The 18126-nt window shown below is 53.3% G+C and overlaps 8 protein-coding genes across 8 annotated transcripts; 2 read left to right on the forward strand and 6 right to left on the reverse strand.

Moving 5' to 3' along the window:
- Positions 1 to 1926: 1926 nt before the first annotated feature.
- Positions 1927 to 7654, reverse strand: LMH87_002256 (uncharacterized protein; the record flags this gene model as incomplete). The annotated part of the gene is made up of 5 exons (XM_056193680.1): positions 1927 to 2075; positions 2146 to 2820; positions 3605 to 4714; positions 4833 to 5103; positions 7610 to 7654. 5 exons carry the CDS (start codon positions 7652 to 7654, stop codon positions 1927 to 1929), a joined length of 2250 nt encoding a protein of 749 aa, XP_056050691.1.
- Positions 7655 to 7690: 36 nt separating this feature from the next.
- LMH87_002257 (uncharacterized protein) lies at positions 7691 to 9250 on the reverse strand (the record flags this gene model as incomplete). The annotated part of the gene is made up of 7 exons (XM_056193681.1): positions 7691 to 7696; positions 7863 to 7873; positions 7962 to 7999; positions 8099 to 8141; positions 8203 to 8221; positions 8287 to 8325; positions 9203 to 9250. The coding sequence occupies 7 exons, from the start codon at positions 9248 to 9250 to the stop codon at positions 7691 to 7693; spliced, it is 204 nt and encodes a 67-aa protein (XP_056050692.1).
- Positions 9251 to 10472: 1222 nt separating this feature from the next.
- LMH87_002258 (uncharacterized protein) lies at positions 10473 to 11106 on the forward strand (the record flags this gene model as incomplete). The annotated part of the gene is made up of 3 exons (XM_056193682.1): positions 10473 to 10605; positions 10764 to 10897; positions 11044 to 11106. 3 exons carry the CDS (start codon positions 10473 to 10475, stop codon positions 11104 to 11106), a joined length of 330 nt encoding a protein of 109 aa, XP_056050693.1.
- Positions 11107 to 11349: 243 nt separating this feature from the next.
- Positions 11350 to 12137, reverse strand: LMH87_002259 (uncharacterized protein; the record flags this gene model as incomplete). Its single annotated transcript, XM_056193683.1, has 5 exons — positions 11350 to 11365; positions 11462 to 11477; positions 11690 to 11765; positions 11841 to 12000; positions 12082 to 12137. 5 exons carry the CDS (start codon positions 12135 to 12137, stop codon positions 11350 to 11352), a joined length of 324 nt encoding a protein of 107 aa, XP_056050694.1.
- A 429-nt stretch (positions 12138 to 12566) lies between these two features.
- On the reverse strand, positions 12567 to 12995 carry LMH87_002260 (uncharacterized protein; the record flags this gene model as incomplete). The annotated part of the gene is made up of 3 exons (XM_056193684.1): positions 12567 to 12758; positions 12834 to 12883; positions 12953 to 12995. 3 exons carry the CDS (start codon positions 12993 to 12995, stop codon positions 12567 to 12569), a joined length of 285 nt encoding a protein of 94 aa, XP_056050695.1.
- Positions 12996 to 13081: 86 nt separating this feature from the next.
- LMH87_002261 (uncharacterized protein) lies at positions 13082 to 13995 on the forward strand (the record flags this gene model as incomplete). The annotated part of the gene is made up of 5 exons (XM_056193685.1): positions 13082 to 13090; positions 13150 to 13190; positions 13568 to 13626; positions 13694 to 13822; positions 13913 to 13995. 5 exons carry the CDS (start codon positions 13082 to 13084, stop codon positions 13993 to 13995), a joined length of 321 nt encoding a protein of 106 aa, XP_056050696.1.
- Positions 13996 to 14062: 67 nt separating this feature from the next.
- On the reverse strand, positions 14063 to 15237 carry LMH87_002262 (uncharacterized protein; the record flags this gene model as incomplete). Its single annotated transcript, XM_056193686.1, has 3 exons — positions 14063 to 14481; positions 14536 to 15048; positions 15231 to 15237. The coding sequence occupies 3 exons, from the start codon at positions 15235 to 15237 to the stop codon at positions 14063 to 14065; spliced, it is 939 nt and encodes a 312-aa protein (XP_056050697.1).
- A 1023-nt stretch (positions 15238 to 16260) lies between these two features.
- On the reverse strand, positions 16261 to 16777 carry LMH87_002263 (uncharacterized protein; the record flags this gene model as incomplete). Its single annotated transcript, XM_056193688.1, has 2 exons — positions 16261 to 16400; positions 16699 to 16777. 2 exons carry the CDS (start codon positions 16775 to 16777, stop codon positions 16261 to 16263), a joined length of 219 nt encoding a protein of 72 aa, XP_056050698.1.
- Positions 16778 to 18126: the final 1349 nt, after the last annotated feature.

Genomic DNA, 18126 nt, shown 5'->3' on the forward strand with positions numbered 1-18126 from the left:
GTGCTGGAGGCACAAGGTGCCTCTTTGGAGGAGGCGGGAAAGCCACATTGCTATGGGGCCCGTCACTCAGCCCAACTACAGAAGCAGTGTGTCTCGCAGATCGCGGCGGTAAAGGTGGCGCCTCTGGACGAAGTCTGGGTTCCGGGCAGAATGGACGCCGCTGGAAAGATGCATCTGCTGGAAGTACTGATGTCGTAGGCTGCACGCTATCTGTTGTGTGTGGATACGAATTCTGTCTTCGTTGGTAAGTCTCAGAATCTTGGTTCTCGAAAGCGAAGGTTGAAACTTCCTCGGAATACGGGGGTGGTGGTTGGGGGTAAGAGCCTTCTGGCGACTGCCACGCTGGCTGAGAAAGCTGAGGTTCGCGTGAGGCTTGACTTTTTATTGGTTGATGGGGGACCAAGCAAGCAGAAGTCAAATGCTCTCCCTGAAGTCCAGTTGTTGCACTATCAAAGCCGGAGGGTGTCTCTGATGTAGCATCGTGGTGTTCATTCACACGCGATGAGGAACTTTGAGTACCAGATGCACCATGGCCTGGTTCCGGCTTGTCAGCTGATGCGGTTTAATCGAAATGGGGTTACAGGTTGGGGATAATTTGCTTCGAAACATACCCAGGTTTTCAGAAATGCCATCTCGGCGCACATTTACAGATATCTGGGACTCGGGTGTTGTAATGGCAAGACTGTTCGACGCTGACCCCCAGGCATGTGTGCTTGCTTGCCCAAGTGGGAGCGTTGGCGCCATATCTTCACTCTTTGTCAGCTGAAAAGCTGTCCCGGCTAAGTTTGAAGCTTTTTGTCCATGGTCAGCGTTGAGGAGAGGGTAATGACTTTGCTCCGCGGCGACCCCATCCAACGCAACTGCATTCTTCCCATTAAGCAGTCCTGCGCGCAGTTCCTGGAGCGATTCTTCATCTGCTTCGCTGCTTGATACAGTCTCGTTAATGAGCTTGATGGAATCTTTTCTATGCTCTAAAGCATTGCCATTGTCGAGGTTGTTGCTCTCAACGCCGTGATAAGGCCAGGGGTTGGCGGGTTCCTGGCTGGTGCCACTCGTTCCGTTGCTGGGCGGTCGTATTCCGTAGGCCAGCACAGTGCTGGATGCATCATCCAGATAAAATGGCCAGGGATTTGCTTGCGGTATAGTATCGCCACCTGCAGGCACGGAGGCGGTTTGCTCGTTTGACTGCGTCAGCACTGAAGACTCGCCGGGAAGCTCGAAGACCGTAGTACGCGGGCTGGAAACTTGCGTCGGCCTGGTTTGCAATGCTTCCAGTTCTGCTATGGCGTAGTCATTCTCATAATTGTTCGTTGCTTGACGCGGATTTGTCATTTCAAGCGCTAGTATAGTTTTGCGATCATGCTGTGGTGTTTATGGATGCCATTCAAATGCTGAGGCTAGAATGTCTGACGGCAACGGTCGTGCGAACGTTAGCACGGAGTGGCGCCAAAGCTGAGAATAGGTAGTAGCCGCACAGATAGCGCCACCAGCACAACTTGATACATTTGCCTAGTTTAAGCTACACACGCGATGAAAACTGCTAGCCATTATGGCAAACCATTCAACTAGTTCTCTGGAAATAATAATCATATGCGCCGCTTTGTATGATTTTTGAATCATGATAGCAAAGCTGAATTATGATAGCAAAGCTGAAGTGGACGGCTCGCACTGGCTTTTGATGATTATTAGACGTCCAGCATGATGCTAACAATATTCAAGATCCAAGAAAAAAAAATGAGGCACATCCAACATTAATACGGTAGTGATAACAACAGGAATAGATACTATTTGAGCAGCCCCCAAAATCTCCGTACAGAGAGTAGCCATCAACGCTTCAGCGCGAAACAGGGAAAGCAAAGATTAAATCAACGATACGTCACCGCAAGTGAACGGGGTTTCTTTGTTGTGGGCGAAGTCGGGCAAGCCTTATTTATCAGTTGCTCTGTCGGTGCCATGGCGACTAGATTCAACCCATCTGCGTTTGCCTGTGCGCAACTCAAAGTGTGCTGCACTAGCTCGAACATCTTGCATATTGCCCTCGATAGCAGCGCAAGTCTTCGTGCGGTAGCAGTCCACTGTGTCCATTTGTTAACCGTCAATCCATGAATTTCTCCACGAGGCCGCGGGGGTAGTCCTCGAACTTACAGGCGCGTTGTAAAAACAAGTTTCTGCCTGAAAAAACTCGACTCTGGAGCCAGGCCATACGGTGGCCCATGTCGTTGAGTTTCAGTTCCCTTGCACGTCTTGACTTCTCCATCTTTGGAACCGAAATTTCACCGTCCTGACTGCCCGGTAATGGTACTTTGACGAAGGTGGATGAGGTCCGTCTCGAGCCTCGTCTGCTAGCATCGCGCCCGTCTGTATCCTGAATGCCATCATCTGACGTATCGTCTGAGAAAAATTGTGCTCCAAGGGCGTTTGGTGGTGGGTTTTGCATTTCTCGAGGGAAGAAGCTACGAGGAAAAACGCTGGCGCGCGTCCGGAAACTATCGGGGATTTCATTGGTATCGACACCGTCCAGTGTCACTCGCACGCGGAGGCGAGAGCCGCGCCTGCTATCCTCCACGAGGACGAACTTGCGCTTCCTCGCCTCCGGGAGGTCGGGGAAGAGGCCGCTTTGATCATCGCCGAGACCACGGCTGCGCTGTTTCGCCGGTATCGCAGACCCCGTGCGAGGCGTATGAGAGGATACAGCAACACCAGCTGCATTGTGACCGCCATAACCAGTAAAGACAAGGGCGGTGCGTGTGTCTTGTTGGCTCGGTGTGTTGTCTTCAACGTTCTGGTATTGCTGATCGCCTCCATGAGGGCTGCTATCAGCTACACAGGGTTGTTAGCTTACAGGTCGTCAGATTAAAGCAGTGAAGGGTGCGAGAGTGTGAGCAGAGCGCGAGGAAAGACATTCAGGCTTGAGATAGAAGATCGCGCCCATCAGGGGGTCGAAGAATGCGACTAAGAATGCTCTTCAATGTGTCATTGATAGTCCAGAGACTCCGAGAGCTCATCTAAAGATCAACCAACACCTAGCAGCGCGTTCCAGCAGAAACATCAAAAAAAGCTGCAGCCTGAGATGATGGTTTTAAGACAGTAATGTACAGGTTTGCGCGCGTAGAGAAACAAAATGACAGACAACAACTCAGTTTCGCAACAGCCCCTTGCCTGCGAGGCGGAAATGTGTAAAGGAAAACAACGAAAGCAGTGACTCGACTCGATTTCCCGACATATGAAACAAAACACAGCAGTGACAAATAGAAATCAGCCAGAAACGAGCTCTCGTCGAGCGCTCATGTAGCAAGCCCCATAGAAAACGGCAAGGAAAGAAAGAGCGAACGATCCAAGAGCAGAGAAGGCATGGAAAGACAAGGCAAAACAAAATAAATTGCATGGGTCCAAATTGAAACAAGGAGTAAATCGGCGCAAACTTTTTTCCCTTGGGGATGATATATGGCAGAAAATAGGTGGTATCATCAAATCAGAACGCATAATGGCGATAAAATGCGGCCAGGTGCAGCGGGGGCAATGCGATGATGTATCAAGAACAAAACAAGGCAAATGTGTGGCAGATAGAGGATCTATGCAGGGTGTCACATCTGGTGGAACATACCGACTTCGTCTCCTCCTCCAGTGGCGGCTCCTGGATGTCCGCCTGCATGATGGTGATGCATCGGCTGGCTCATGCTTGCGAGGCTAGGCTTGCTCTCCATCGTCGGTGTAGGGCTGGGTCCCATGGGTCCAGGGCCATTTGCCAAGCCAGGAGGCGGCCCATGGCTAGGCATGTGGGCAGCAGGTGGATGGGCAGGACCCTGCGACTGCTTGCGGTTGTTCATCTTCGCCATCCTGCGAACTCTGCGGCTTCGTAGGCGCGGGTCCTGATTGCTGTTACGCCAGCTATCAACTGCCCTCTGGATCAAGCCTCGTTTGCCACGGAGGGGCGCGTTCAGCTGGGCCAGAGCCCAGCCGACGCGGTTGCAGTCCGTCTCGTACATCAGCCGGTTGCCACGATACTGGTCCTTGGGGCAGCAGGCGCGAGGATAGACACAGTTTTCTTGCTTAAAATCGGCCGATAGCTCATCTGTATTCACAGATTCGACGTCGCAGCGGATAGTATATTCCATCTTGACCCGATCGCGCGAATACTCAAAAGCGATCCACTGAACCCCGTTGCCGTCTTGCCTCACAACAAGTGGTGTTGTAGCAGGAATAGGACCGGGAGCCGCATTGGGATTGACCGCCGCATTGTGACTGCCAGGGCTCTGCATTTGAGGCGGCTGCTGCTGGTGATTTGTTTGGGGCATCGGGGACCCCTGGGGCTGTTTTTGCATCTGCAGGGGAACTTGGGGCTCAATCTTTGGTCTGGGGCTGCTGGTCATGCCGCTTTGTGTATGCTGAGGGGTATGCTGTTGCATTTGGTTCGGCGCTGTGTGAGACATCATCAAGTTGGCTTGCGTAGTCATCGGTTGTTGGGGATGGTGGGCATGATGGCCATAAGGCGAGTGAGCGGCCTGGGGCTGCATGGATTGGTATGGCGGTTGCGGCTGGTAATACATAGATTGAGGCATGTGTTGCGAAGGCGCTTGGCCATAGATGCTTCGGTGCTGATCATGCTGAGAAGGAGACGCGACGGAAGCAGGGGAGTTAGACTGGGGGGTATGATATGACATCGGCGGATAGGGCGGTCGGGGCATCTGCGCTGCGGCCATCATGTCGGAAGTGTCTGTAAGTTGGAGCATCGTCAGTGATATAAGTTCGGTCCAAAGCCTCGGTGAGGGTAGCAAGAAGGCGAGGGTTGTTACACAAGGCGAGGCACATCGAGTGTAATGAGGAGTACTCACCGGCGGAAGTATATCCGCTTGTCGCACCAGGTGTGCTGTAGGGACTGGGATGATTGTAATAGTTTAAATTGTCCTGCGTGTTGCCGGGCTGATTACCCTGCTGATACGCAGAAGGAAGGGATTGTGCTGGCGGATGGTAGCTGCTGTGATGACCGGATTGCTGCTGCTGGTGAGCTGGGCCGGGATGCTGCTGATGGACTATGCTGGGCGGCCGAGAGTGATGCAGATGCTGCGTAGGTGGAGGACCTTGCTGTTGCTGGTGGGAAGGATGCTGCATAGAGAGGAGACCCATCAGTAAGACATTGGCATCAAAGAAAGGACGAGGAAGAAATAAGTCTCCTAAACAACGCGCGAAAGAAAACAAAGGTTTGTGAAGCAGGCAGTGGTGGTGTTTTATTTGGCCCCCTGACGCTGTCAAGAAGAAAAAAAGGTCTGGGGAGGCGTGTAGCGGAGCCTGTAGTCCCCTGGAGCCAGACTAGGATGCCACGGGTGAGGCGTGCTAGGCCTAGAAAGGGGGCTGATTAAAGCAAACTGGGTCCTGATGCAGGTTGTTTGCCAGTGAAGAGGAGGACGTTGGGGGGGCGGCGACAACGTGGGGAAGTAGCACCAAGCCAGCTTGGGCAAAGAGAGCTAGCTAGCCTACAACAGGCAGGGATTGTTCTGCATCGAACAACCGGCCTTGCGGTAGGCACTTGCTAGAGCCGACAGGGATTTGCCGCATACTGGTACATGCAGACATGATGCTGGATCAAGGGGAACCAGTCGCTTGGGAAAGGGGCACAGGCAAGACCAACCCATCCCAGCAGACCACGACTAGAAGGGTTGGGATGTGGCTAGCCGTCGGGGCATAGTGACCGAATGAGCCAGTCCAACAAATGCAGACGGCGTGCGTCCAGACAGGCAAAGGGTAGAGGGGGGAAGAGAGGGCAGGCCAAAGTAGGAACTGAAGTGGGTAACGAAAATGAGCTGATAAAGGGACTTGGGCGCTCGAAATGACTAGGAGCGGGGTGGTGGAAGGGGAATATGCCGGCTTGGGAGGTGATTGGCAAGAAGCGGCGCCGTCTTCGTGCTGGAAAATAAGCCTGAGTAAAAATGAGAGCACTGCTCATCAGCATTGTCAGACTAATGCCCAGAGAGGCAAGAGAGGGCAAAGCCTGAAAAGGAGCGCCAAAGCGGCACTGACCACTTTCTTTTTTTCTTTCCCTCTCTTCCAAAGGTGACTCGGGAACAGAGGAAACATGCATCGAGTTTTGCATAGATGGTGCATTGTCCTCGTCTTCTGCTTGCTTTTTCTTGTATTGTCCCCTTCCTCGACGGCCGACTCTCTGCACCGGCTCTGCAACAAGGGGGTGGGTGGAGCCATTGCCAGGGCCTTGCGTGAAGCGCTCATGCACCGTCGCTGGGTGGTGGATACCGCAATGTACGAGTCCAGTGCTAGCCCTCTCTGGTGGAGATGGCGTTTGCTGCACAGCGAAGAATGGGCCCGAAGGACAGCAAGCAGGGGTTGGCCGGGGACGCTTGGAAGTACGGCAACAGGGGGGAGAGCCCCGGCTTTGATTAGATGACCAATTGCGAAGCCTGGCAGTGACAAGGTGGTAATTAAACCTGCCCAATGAGCCACCCCTGTGAAGCGGCGACTAACCAACGACCACATAGGCACCGGGTTAACTCTCTTTGGTTGGCGACAGCGGTGTGCAGGTCACAGCTGGGGGGCCTGTCTTGGGGGGGCACCACGTCTTCCCCCTCCCCCATGCTCAGGCTGTCGTCCTTGTCAACAGCAAGCAAGCAGGGAATGGTCAGGCTTGGACTCGGGTAGGCTGGCTCTCAATCGCAGCCGGCCTTGATCATGATGGAGAATATCCACGTCACTCCCCACCGGTCGCGTACGGATGCCATGAGGCGCAAGCAAGGCGGTCCAGATTGCTGAGTACACGGCTGCTCCCATTCGCGCCCCAATTCGATCATCGTTTGCTTTCGGTCCTTGCCACTGGCAAAGCTGCCAGAATGCGATACGTTGGGTTGCGGACGGGAGCTCCGCGAGCCTGAATTAGGGCTCGCCCACTCAGTTGGCATGCTGTGGCGCGCAACCTTCGTTGTGTATTCCGATAGCTGCCCACAAGTCGCTGTATAGCGTTCGCACGCTAGGCGGTACTTGAACTTGCTTGTGCCAATTGACAGCACTTTTTCTTGTCATCGGATAAGCCCCTTAGCGGGCCCACAGGAGCGTTTTTCTATGCAGCCACTGGCTGCTGGCGCGGCTTGAGAGGGAAATCAATGTCCCACCGAGGCCCTGCATTTCCAGCTCTGTGTCCGCGAATTCTTGCCCGAGCACCCAAGCTCTGCGCCGCGCCCGTTTTGAAGCAGTTAACGCAACTTCCTTTGGCCATCTTCCACCAGAGGTTGCGACTTCGCAGCACCTGCATTGACGGGTGTGGTCCACATTTTGCATGTCGGCAGCGCGGCTTGACTTTCAGGTACAGCTGCCAATTGCCCATCCCTGGACCTGTGCCAGCGGCGCAATTCTGTCACTTGAGGAAACGTGCCGAAGTCATCTGAGCCTTGCAGAATAGACTGCATGGGATAGATGGTGCGCAATAGCACAGTTGGCATCGAGTTGCTCGCTTTCAACATGTTATCACAGGCTGCGTCGTTACCCAGCCGCTTGGATGGTATTGAATTGGTCGATGGCCGAAACTTCAATCTGTTTTCCGTCGAAATGGCATCGTTTTCTTGCTCTTGCAAAGGAACGAGACAAAAAGAGACGTCGATGAACTTACCAATTCATCTTTGAAGTGGTTGCGAACCTGCTGATGCGTAGCCATGGTCGCAATGCTAGACATGGACGTTTTTTTTTTTTTTCAAGGCTACTTCATCATCAGCATGGTATTCAAACGACATCGCGCATACACGCATGAATATGCGATTATATTTCGTCGACAGTCTTTATGCTGTGGTAGTGTGAAGCTGTAGGTGCATCCAGCTTCGCCCTGTGCTCTCGACATCCTCTGCCCACGGATAAAAACAACTTACTTGAGTCCAATCTTCGGTATAGGGAAGTGCTCGAGTTATCGGTTTGAACAAGGCTCGCTGTTCAAGTCGTCGGTAGGCGTCGCGTGAGAAAGCTCGCACGAAAATGATGCAAGCAGATCGAGAGTCGCAGCCTATTGCTAGTTCACGTTAGTATTGTTCTGTTTGAAAGTTATGATGAGCATCCCTTTGATTTTCAGGGGGATTTAGACATCTCGCTCGCAGTATTGTCATCTTACCTGACACCTAAGTTAAGGAGAAACACAGGCGCTTTCTCAGTTGCTGTTCAATGCGACGCGGTTTGCAACTTTTGGCGATATTCAATGGTGAAGTTCAGCGGAACGGTTGTGATAAAAGTGGGGCTATTGACTGGGTCAGCACTAGAAACCCCTGTCGTTGCTGTAAACTGAGGTGTAGTGTGTGCTACCTGGGTCACTTGGAGCTCGGTGACGGTAGTAACTCGCAACTATGTATTCGTCGAGGCAGTTGTTGCGGTCTCCAGGAGTCAAGGAGTATCGGTATCGTAGGTGTTGTTCGGAAGTATCCAGGGCCTGCGACAGAGTATGAAGGCAAGGCAGAACCGCAGAAGCTGTCTCAGTATTTTCGCGCCGGTCAACACTAAATGCTGTAGCTCAACTCCGTGTCGAGAGTGTAGAAACGAGTCTCTGCGCGCCGGGTCGAGAATATATTGCACGAGTAGGGATTCCGAACCAATTCAGAATACAAGATTTCTGGCAGAAAGTCTAGCGACAGATAGTTCGAGCGGCGACCGAAGCAAACGTGACTGTAGGCGTTGCCAGAGATTGGAGCAAAGATTGTCGACTGCCTAGCTAGCGCGCTAGACTTGGACTCGGTAGAGGCTGACGAGATTCACAGCACTGTCGTCCTAGAGCCTTCTCTTCCACCAGCGTCGATTTGAGAACAGGCTCGTCGCGATGAGTGCACAGGACACACTTGAGATGCCAGATGTAGCACTTGCAAACTGCGAGAAAAGTGAAGAAGTTGGAGAAGAGCGGTTGGCGCAGGACAAGGTCAGGGTGGAAAGGGAGAGCGGGTCAACAAGGCTGCCCCTGTTTTCAAGAGGAAGGTCCTCGTAGAGCCGTTGAATCAGAAGCACAGACTTGGGCTGGGCGTGTCACTGCGAGTGACTCGGAGCGAGGAGCTTCTGGGACAGGACTCCCCTCTCTCTCTCTCACTCCCTCTCTCACCCTCATCAGCCCGTAACCGAACAACTGGACCTAACGACCTGCCGGCATACTGGTACTGTTATTACCAGCTAATAAGTGACTAACCAAAAAACCAAGCCCGGTGGGCCTGGATAGGGGGGACAGCAAGAGTCTCACCTCGGACGATATTAATAGCACGCAGTCCTCATCCGAAACATCTGCCATGACAATTGTAATTTGCCTTGCGAATCTACATTCTACATGTGCATGCACTCTATTTAATTGCATGGACGCATATTTATGCCCTTGGAATGCCTCCTACATAACCACAATATGTTGGTGGCTTTGCTTCTCGTACGGAGAAGTTGGGTCGTCCTTTCCAATCCCTCCCGTCATATACAAGGTACGCACACAACACACCAGCACCCGTGATGAGTCCACCTCCACTCCTTTTTTTTTTATCCAACTAGTTAGCGACGGCTTTTGCTAGTTAGTTGGACCAAGCGTTGGACATCAACCTTTCGGGACAAAAACCGGAAGGCTTGGCGTAATGGGAGTCGCTGGAAATGGGGCGCAGGCGGATTCGACGAAATTGGCGTGGGACAGCCTGCCTACGCCCCACGAAGCTAGCGGCCTTCCTGGGTGATGCTCGCTCGCTACCAGTACTTGCTTCCGAAGTGGCGCTGCTGTTGCCTCGTCATACCAGTGCACTTACGTACCTAATGGTAATAGCATCATTATTGAATTGATAATACGTGCTATGTTCTGCATATTTACTATATATCTACTACTATATGTGCAAAACTGTATGCAGAGCATGGCACCCACACAACATGCCGATGGTGGTTGCCATTGTCTGCGTAGGATGAGGTAATTGTCTCTTCAAAGTCTAGTTGGCCAGGTGTATCCGTACCTAGCGTACGGAGTAGGGCTGGGTCAACTCGGTCGGGCGTACCTAGGCCTTTCTGGAAGCAGAGCACAACAGCTCTAGCTGCGTTGTTCGCCGTTGTGTATCTTCTCTTCCTCCTCCTACTCACTTGTACAATCTATCGCCTTGACCCTAATCGACCGGCACATGATGAGAAAGGTGCCTCTGTCAAAAGCCAGGCGGATGGGTGACCCGGTGGTACGGTTCAGGCTACGGCGCAACCAACTTGGAGTGGCCGTTCATGATGGGCGGGTGGCATGTGTGAGACGTGGCTGCTGCCGCCATGCTGTGCGCCGACTCACGCTAGCTCGTCACTTTTGCATGGCTCGTCGGTAGTAGTGCAGCCAATGCTACCTTCATCGTCCCGAGCAAAGAACTCCTTAACTGATCAATCTGCTGGGTCCTTCCCCTCCCTCGGGTGCACCAGAACAGGTCGCAGGGTTCTTTCTAGATCGTGTACTCTACCTGGTAACACGCCACGATCTCTCCAAAGCAAGCAAACATCCCCGAGATGTGTACATGGGCGGAGCATGCAGGTGGATTAACGGCATCTGGTGGTTGCCACATTATCGGACTGCCATCCGCGGACGGCCGTCATATCTTGAAGGGCATGGTGATACCACTCAGCACTCAAGTTCCAACGCAGCCTGTCGTAAGTTACCGAGGCGAGGCCAGCCCCCGCAGAGAGATCCATCCAGCGATGATGGGGGTAGGCGTCATCGCTTACGACGTCCTTTTTTTTGTTCAGTCGCATTTAATAGCCCAGACGGCTTTCATCAGCTAACGCTGAGCTGGTCCATGGGCTATCAGACGGAGAGGCCATGCAGGGTCCCATCTTTGAGGACGCAGCCGTTATAGTAGTTCATTACCAGCACGGATATCCAAACAAAAGCCCGGCATGCAGTCGAAGGCAAGGGCTCCCGCTGCCCGCTTGTGGCACAGGGGTAAGGCAAGCCTGCACGGGCTAACGAATTGTTAGTGGGCTAGCCGCTCCAGCGTCTTCTCACACCCTCCATGCCTACGGCGCCAATGCGGGAGGCTGGCAGGGCGTCCGCTGCAATACCCAGGTACAGAACTAACTTTATTCTAGATCTGGGGCAGAAACGCTAGAATCCTTGACGGGGCAAGGTCTGGTGCGACGCAGAAGAGCTAAAAGAATAAGTAGTGTCTTATCCGTACTCAGTAGAGTTTGGCCGCGGAGCGAATCGGTGTGTGCGCTCCAGTACAGAATACTCGGTGCTTGCCTATTCCATGGAAATCCTATTCCATGGAAATAGAAACTTGAGCCTTCATGATCGACATGTAGTCATTGCATAGAGTGGTGCACCTGGAATTGCGACCCGGAATCAATCTTGTCTATTCGAGTGCGCATCATAGGCCGCATTTTACTTTTTGCTTATTGGTGAACCTTTCTACTTCGCTGTAAATAGACTTGTTCCACCAGATTCGGCTCCCGTTGCAGTCGTACATGACCTACGTTACGAATTGAGCCTCATTTGCGTACTAACCTGTTCTTCTGTGGTACTGTATTGTAGGCAACGTTTACCAGTCACGCAACTACAAACTGCTTGCTTGTTTGACGACCGGTAGCGCTCGGTGACTGGTAATATGGTGCTTTGCAATATATACCTATCGAGTGCCCCCGATCCATCCATGCTGCCTGCCGCCAGGGTATACCGTGGTGAGCCAGTGTAATCAAAGGGTTCGCGACAGGCTTGGCCCTGGCATGTCAGTACTGTATGCCAACGGCTTTCGCCACGGGGGATGGGCACTGAGAGCAGAGGGCAAGCCCAGGTCGTAGCTCGCTAGGTGCTAGCCTATAATGTAAGAAGATGAAAAGACTTGGAGCAAGCAAGGGTGGCGCTGCTAGACTGTTGGAAAGCCCACCGCTGATGAAACGTCGCCTTCACTCCAAGAAAGTTCAACATTTGTCGCGTGTTCTCGAGTACAATTCGCCCGGAGCATCGTGGAAATTGATGTTCGGTTCTCGTTGTAGGCTGACCGTGAATCAATGACTAGCTTCTTCGTGTGCCTGTCGGTGTCAAGGCTGTAGGCGTTGGAAGTTAGCACTACGAGCGGGTGGAGTACCAGCGTAGTGCGGCGTGCGGGTGCATGTCAGTAGTCCTACCACGGAGTGTGCCTCGGATTTTCCTTGGCCTTGAGGGCCAAGTGCCTGGCTGCCATCCCAATCCTTCTGCTTGGTTGGGGCTGAGAGTGGGTTTTGGTCACACGGAACGCAGCCTCCGTGGGGCCACGGGGGCCTACGAGCAGAGACTGAATCGCGTGCGTCGCCGTTGATCACTTTCAGACATGGCAACCAGCTCCTGCGTCGTCGTTCGCTGATCAGCACGTTCGGTAGCTGGCAAAGTGGCTTGGTTCAGTTATTAAGCAAGTTATTAGTGCACCAGTCGTGAGAACGACACCAAGATACATCCTAAATGTGGATGCTGTGCCGCAATGTATCTTTCAGTGCGAGAGCAGGCCGGATTCAGCGGCATCTGCCGCTCCTGTGGCACTTGATTGTGAGTTGAATATTTGCACCGAAATTGGCCGCAGTGATATTGGAGCTAAGCTGGATACGTTGCTGCGCCCACGAATCTTCACCGAGTAATCTTATTGTTCCAAGGCGACCACGCCCCGTTGGGCAGTTGGGCCGCCGTGTCTGGCAGCCTCTCGATCCTGCTTCCCTCTGCCGGAACCCGTTCTTGCCGTTGTCGCAGGGCGGCTGCAACTGTCAGCCAATAGTGGCAGATTCTCGGGCGCGTTTTCGCCATCACTGCGCGAGGTGATGGGATGTGATAATGGCTGGCAGTAGTTGTCAGCTCGCAATTGCCGTCCCCACTGCTCTGTTTCAGGCCGTCGTCACTGCGGAAGACATACGCGGTTGTCACGCTCAAGTCTTAGGGCGTTGGGCGCTCGCTGTTGCTTCGCTTTATTTGATTTTATTTCACGTCTAATCCTTTTTTGTTGTGGTTTTCTTTCAACGCCTCTCTGTGTACCCTCGTTGCCTCGGAACTCAAATGTACCACTTGCATATTGCATTTTATTTCTATAAATGGCCTGTTTAATCTTAAACTAGTGGCACTGTATACGAGGTCGGCAACCGTCGTCTTACTGGTACTTTCGCTATGAATTCGGTAAGTATGAGCCTGTCGTGTTCTCGCTAGCCTGTGTTCACTGTTGCTCCTGTTACTAGTGGCCCGTCGGCGCGCTGCGCGGCATTGCCACCATCGCGGTGTACACATGTCATGTCATTTCGTATCGCATAGTGTCATGAACCGTGGATTGGCCAGCCGCCCGCTGCGATGGCTTTTGCTGGTGATTTGCCCTTTGCTATACATGGCATTACAAGTGTCTTTCCACCTCCCTCGGATCCGTAGCGTGTCCCGGTCATTTGTGACTGCTTGTTGTGGCTCGGTCGGATGCGTGCTCCGAGGCGGAGGGACTCACTCACTCCCGGGCCACACAGGTTCGAATCAGTTGCAGCACTCCTCTCTGCTGGTGGGGTAGTTTGTTGGTTTACTCAATTGCGGTGTAGTGCGCTGGGCATGGTTCGACTGCCAGCAACCATTTCAAGTATCTGCTGTCCGAATTCTAGCAGCATGACGTTTCAGGCACAACACCGGCTCAGCACTCACTCCCCATGTAGGTGGCAACGATGTGCCAACCCGAGGTATGCCCTAGATTCTTCAGTATGACTGCAGTCTTCACCGCACATTGAGGTGTTTATAATCTCCCAGTCGATCTCTTGGGTTTCAAACACCTACCCTGCAGCTGGCCAAGCTGCAAACGACACGCGGCGATCGCGGCGGCGACCCAAGCACTGCGCTGTGCTACATTTGGCATCTTATCGTCTGACTTGATACGGGGTTAGTCATATCGTCGCCAAATCCGCGTGGACGTGGAAACGCACCTACTGGGACTAATGCTGGCCGCGTTCCGGCGAGACCATTTGCTAGCTGAACGGTGCCGCAACAAACCAATTGGACAACCACCAGGTAGTATTTGCCGGAACTGTACACGCATAATACCAAGAAGTTGATGATGCCGCGTCCGCACAAAACACGCGCAGTGGATCGACTATATTGAGGACAGACACTAAGGTAGCTCTAACGGGGATATTTGTCGCCATCGCTGCGATGCTGCTCACGCTCTTCGCCACCATCCCTTCTGATATTTCCCCGACGCTCAATATCACCATCCCGATCATCGCTATGGGTTCTGCCTCGTCTTCTCTCCCCAGTTTCACCATCTTGAGCACCTCGCTTTGGTCGTCTCACTCCTTCATTGTCCTTCCCAACCTCATCCCTCTGACCAGAACTGTCGCTCCCATCGTCTCGGGCACCTCTCTGCTTCTCATCATCACTTAAGTCCATACCACGACCTTGCGCCTCACCGTCGACGTCATTGTCGTACTCACCCTCATCGCCATGGTGGCGATGTCGGCGATGAGGCTGAGAGCTGTCGTCATCACGATGACGCCTGCGCTCCTGCTCACGATCTGGGTCCTCCCGCTCGCGCCGTCTTTCTATAGCCAATGTCAGTATTCATACATATCCAAAGATCGCGGGGGTAATCATACCTCGAAGAACTTGAGTTGCGGCAGCATACGCTTGTATCTCCTCCTTGCTTAGAACTCGCAGCACAATAACCACATCAGCTCGCTCTTCGAATCGCTCCTTGCCGATAGTGAGAGCTTCAGGATTGACTATCTTTCGACTAATGCTTGTCCATCGTGCCCCAGGCGGAACTTCTTTGAGCTTTTTATCCTCCTTGTGAGGAGCAACTCCCTCTCGAATGGGATTGGAGTCCTCGGGGAAGCGGGCGCTTGGCTGCTTTAAAATACCCCTCAGAGGCTTTTCATCTCGCTTATCACGAGGAGGTGAGACGACGCGAGCATGTTTCTTCTCAATTGGAAAGCCGACGGCGTAGTTCTCGTCCTCCCTGCCAGGCTCCGAGATGCCCGGTGCTTCGTTCCTCGGAGATGCAGAGCGAGGTCGGCGCTCAATTTCACCGGACAAGGAGTCGCTAGTTTGTTTCTGATTATCCTGAACCCGGAGAGCAGCAAGTTGCTCCTTTATTTGGCGAAGGTCACCTGTGTCGTTGGGATTAAAAGAGTTGGACGGTCGTTGCTTGCTTCTCACCCTGCCCTTTCCAGCATCATCCGAGTCAGATGCAGATGGCGCATTGTGCTGAATCAAAGAAGCCCCCCCATGATCCGAGAGGCCCGCAGATTTTTCAGCGCCTGCTCTGGAAGCTTCTGGCCGTGGACTATACCTATCATTTGAGGCCTCACCGAGGACCCTGGCCGAAGCTGCCTCTGTCTCGTGACGGGTCAAGTTCCCAGCATGCGCGCCGTAGGTAGTCTCCGTTTGCTCTTCGGGCCCCCTAGCTGGTTCCGTATCTCTCCTGGAAGCAGCAAAACCAGCTGCAGCTGCAGTTATGCCGAGACCAGTGCCAGCAGTTTCGAGAATGCTGTATGAAGTATCTCTGCCATTATCCTTTCGGTCGCTCTCCGGATGCTTACTTGTACCAGAAAAAGATAACGGGCGATCTTGCGTAGCTTTTCGAGGCTCTGAAAGTGGCTTTTCGCCAGAGTGTAGGTAGTCATTTCTTCGGGGTTCCTCTCGGCTGCGTCGGTCATCGCGCCGACCGTCCAGAGCGGCGTCCGGGCTCGCGCGAACACCGAACCCACGATTTGGGACGCTATCGTCATAGAACTGAGTAGAATGTGGACGTTTGTTTTCAGCTCCCCTGTCGTCACTTCGACCGCGAACGTGGCCGCGCCGATCTCGGAAGTCATCTCGAAGATAATATGAATTGTCCCGATAGGGTGGCTCCTGACTGACAGAAACAGGTCGGCTGTGTCTCACGTCCTTCGCATCTCGGAGACTACTGGTCGCCTCGGAATGAGGTAGTGGCTTCGGAGGCTTTGGGGCGGCAGGGGGAGCCTGACGATCTCGGTCGATAGCGCCATCTCTGCTTATTTTGTCAAAACCACGTGTAGATGGCGGTGGACCACCATGTGGCACGACGTAGGCTCTGTCCGTCTCGTATCTCGGGCCATCCGTTCTTCTGTGGCTATTGGCGTACACTGGTTTGGGACGATAGTAGTCTTGATTTAGGCCATCGTGGCGTTGAGAGCGAGATGGTTTGGAGTTGTCAAGATCGTATCGAACCAATTCTCCAGCATTTGTGTACTTGTACCCATCATCACCATAATCAATTAATGCCGCACTGGGACGTGGATTGCTTGAGCGGGTAGCGGAAGGGCGGGATTGGCGGTAAGACTCTGCATCGTGGGGAGTCAAAAGGCTGTCTCCACGGTCCCTGCGACGAGGATAGTCGTCGCCATGGTAAGGCCGCGCAGAGCTGCGAGAACGCCTCGTCGAGGCAGGTACGGCGTAGTGTTGAGAGTCGCCGTGGCGATGGTCGTCGCGGATGGGACTGCCGTTACGTGCACCAGTACCAAGTGCCAAGTTGTTTTGAGATCGATCCTTTTGTGTTGTAGTTATAATCACAGGTGGCCGCACTGTCGAATCCATAGTCGACCGCCTTGTGTGGCTGTGATCGCGTGTTCTGGGGTGAAATCGGCCATCCTGCGTGACGGCATACGTTCTTGTCGTTGTAGGCTGGCCAGAAGTAGCAGTAGAGCTTGAGTACCCGCGAGGTGTGGTTACAGGGTAGCGGCTGCCAGAAGGGATCGAGTACGATTCGTCTGCATACGACGGTTGATACACCATACCGGCGGGGAGAGATGACCGAGAGGGATTTGCACTCGCCGGCCGACTGGCATAATGGTGGCTGCGATGTCGATCGGCCATAGTTGAGGATTTGAATTTTCGATTCGAGGATGTCTGGCAGTGTGCGGCAAGGAGGGCAGCGCAGCGCTCTTGTGAACAAGCGACGCTGGAATGAGAGGGATTGGCGGAGGTTGCGCGCCCGCTCTATCGGTGAGCGGCGATTGATAATAAAGTGGGAGTCCTGGAACAGGTGGACTCAGCCGACTCGTGTCTTTCCGAAGCAGTCCTGGGAAAACAATGCCGCGAAGCCAGTTCGACCGCCAAAAAAAAAAAAAAACGAAGGGGACAGTTCGGGCTTAAATGCAAGGCAGCCCAGGTGATCAGCTCAACATGGAGGTTGCTGGGCTGGCTTGGAAACTTGACTAATCCTTGGCTAGTCAGAACACCCACAGATATCCGGTTTGGCAGGAATGCAGATTCAGTCGCTCTCCCGAGCGACAATGGCACGCGGGGAAGCCCTAGCCTGCGAGCTGAGTTGGTACGTACAGAGGGCTAAGTGAGACACAAACTGCTGCGCGGCACTGGGAGGGCAGACGACGAGATTCTGACGGCCCGAGAGCAACAAAAACCGGGAAGTTGGCGGTTTAGGAGAATGTACGGATACCAGTACAGTATATGAGGGAGCAGGGTAGTTTTTCTAGCTCGGGCAGAGGGCTGACCACCGGGTACCTACCTACGACGTCACTTTCCAATAGCAAGGGTACCTACCTATCTTGTGGAGTTGTGGAAGAATTGGGCGTTGACACAATGCTTGATTGTAAGCAACTGTTACGAATAGACCTCAAGCGACAAATGAGACGCACACGATGAGTCCGCTAGACGAGCAAGCTAGTATATACAAGGCATACCCCCACGCACGTCGATTCTTCATGGCCTTTTGTGAAGCGTAGCACTGCAGGCGCTGCGCACTACCTTGCCTGCTGTGGCATTAGCCAGAGGACTTACTGGTAGCATGGGCTTGCAGTCAAGGCGCGGTTGCTGTATTGGTTTCGGATGCTTGGCAACACCTTCCCCCCCGCCTTCTTGTGTCGCTGTTGATAAAGCAGGGAACCAACCCTATGCATGCAGGGCATATGTATGTTCGACAGGCCGCTAAGGTAAGTGTCGTTTTCTACCTAGGTGCTAGCCTAACTGGTGCGCCACCTGCAACGCTTGAAACGCCAGCTGCACCACTGTAGGCAAGGGTTCGGTGAGGCCTGCCACGCCCACAGCTCCTTGCAGTGTGGCTAGTGGTAATTAGCTAGGGGGCTAGCTAGCTGGCACATTATTTTATTTAGTCTACTCCGATCGAAGCGCCGTCCTTGAATGCTTGCCTTTCGGCTGCCTTGATTCCCATTTTATGCCGCACTTGGCATGTCCGGTAACACTGC

This window comes from Akanthomyces muscarius, chromosome 3 (assembly GCF_028009165.1).
Source record: "Akanthomyces muscarius strain Ve6 chromosome 3, whole genome shotgun sequence".
Classification (NCBI taxonomy): domain Eukaryota; kingdom Fungi; phylum Ascomycota; class Sordariomycetes; order Hypocreales; family Cordycipitaceae; genus Akanthomyces; species Akanthomyces muscarius.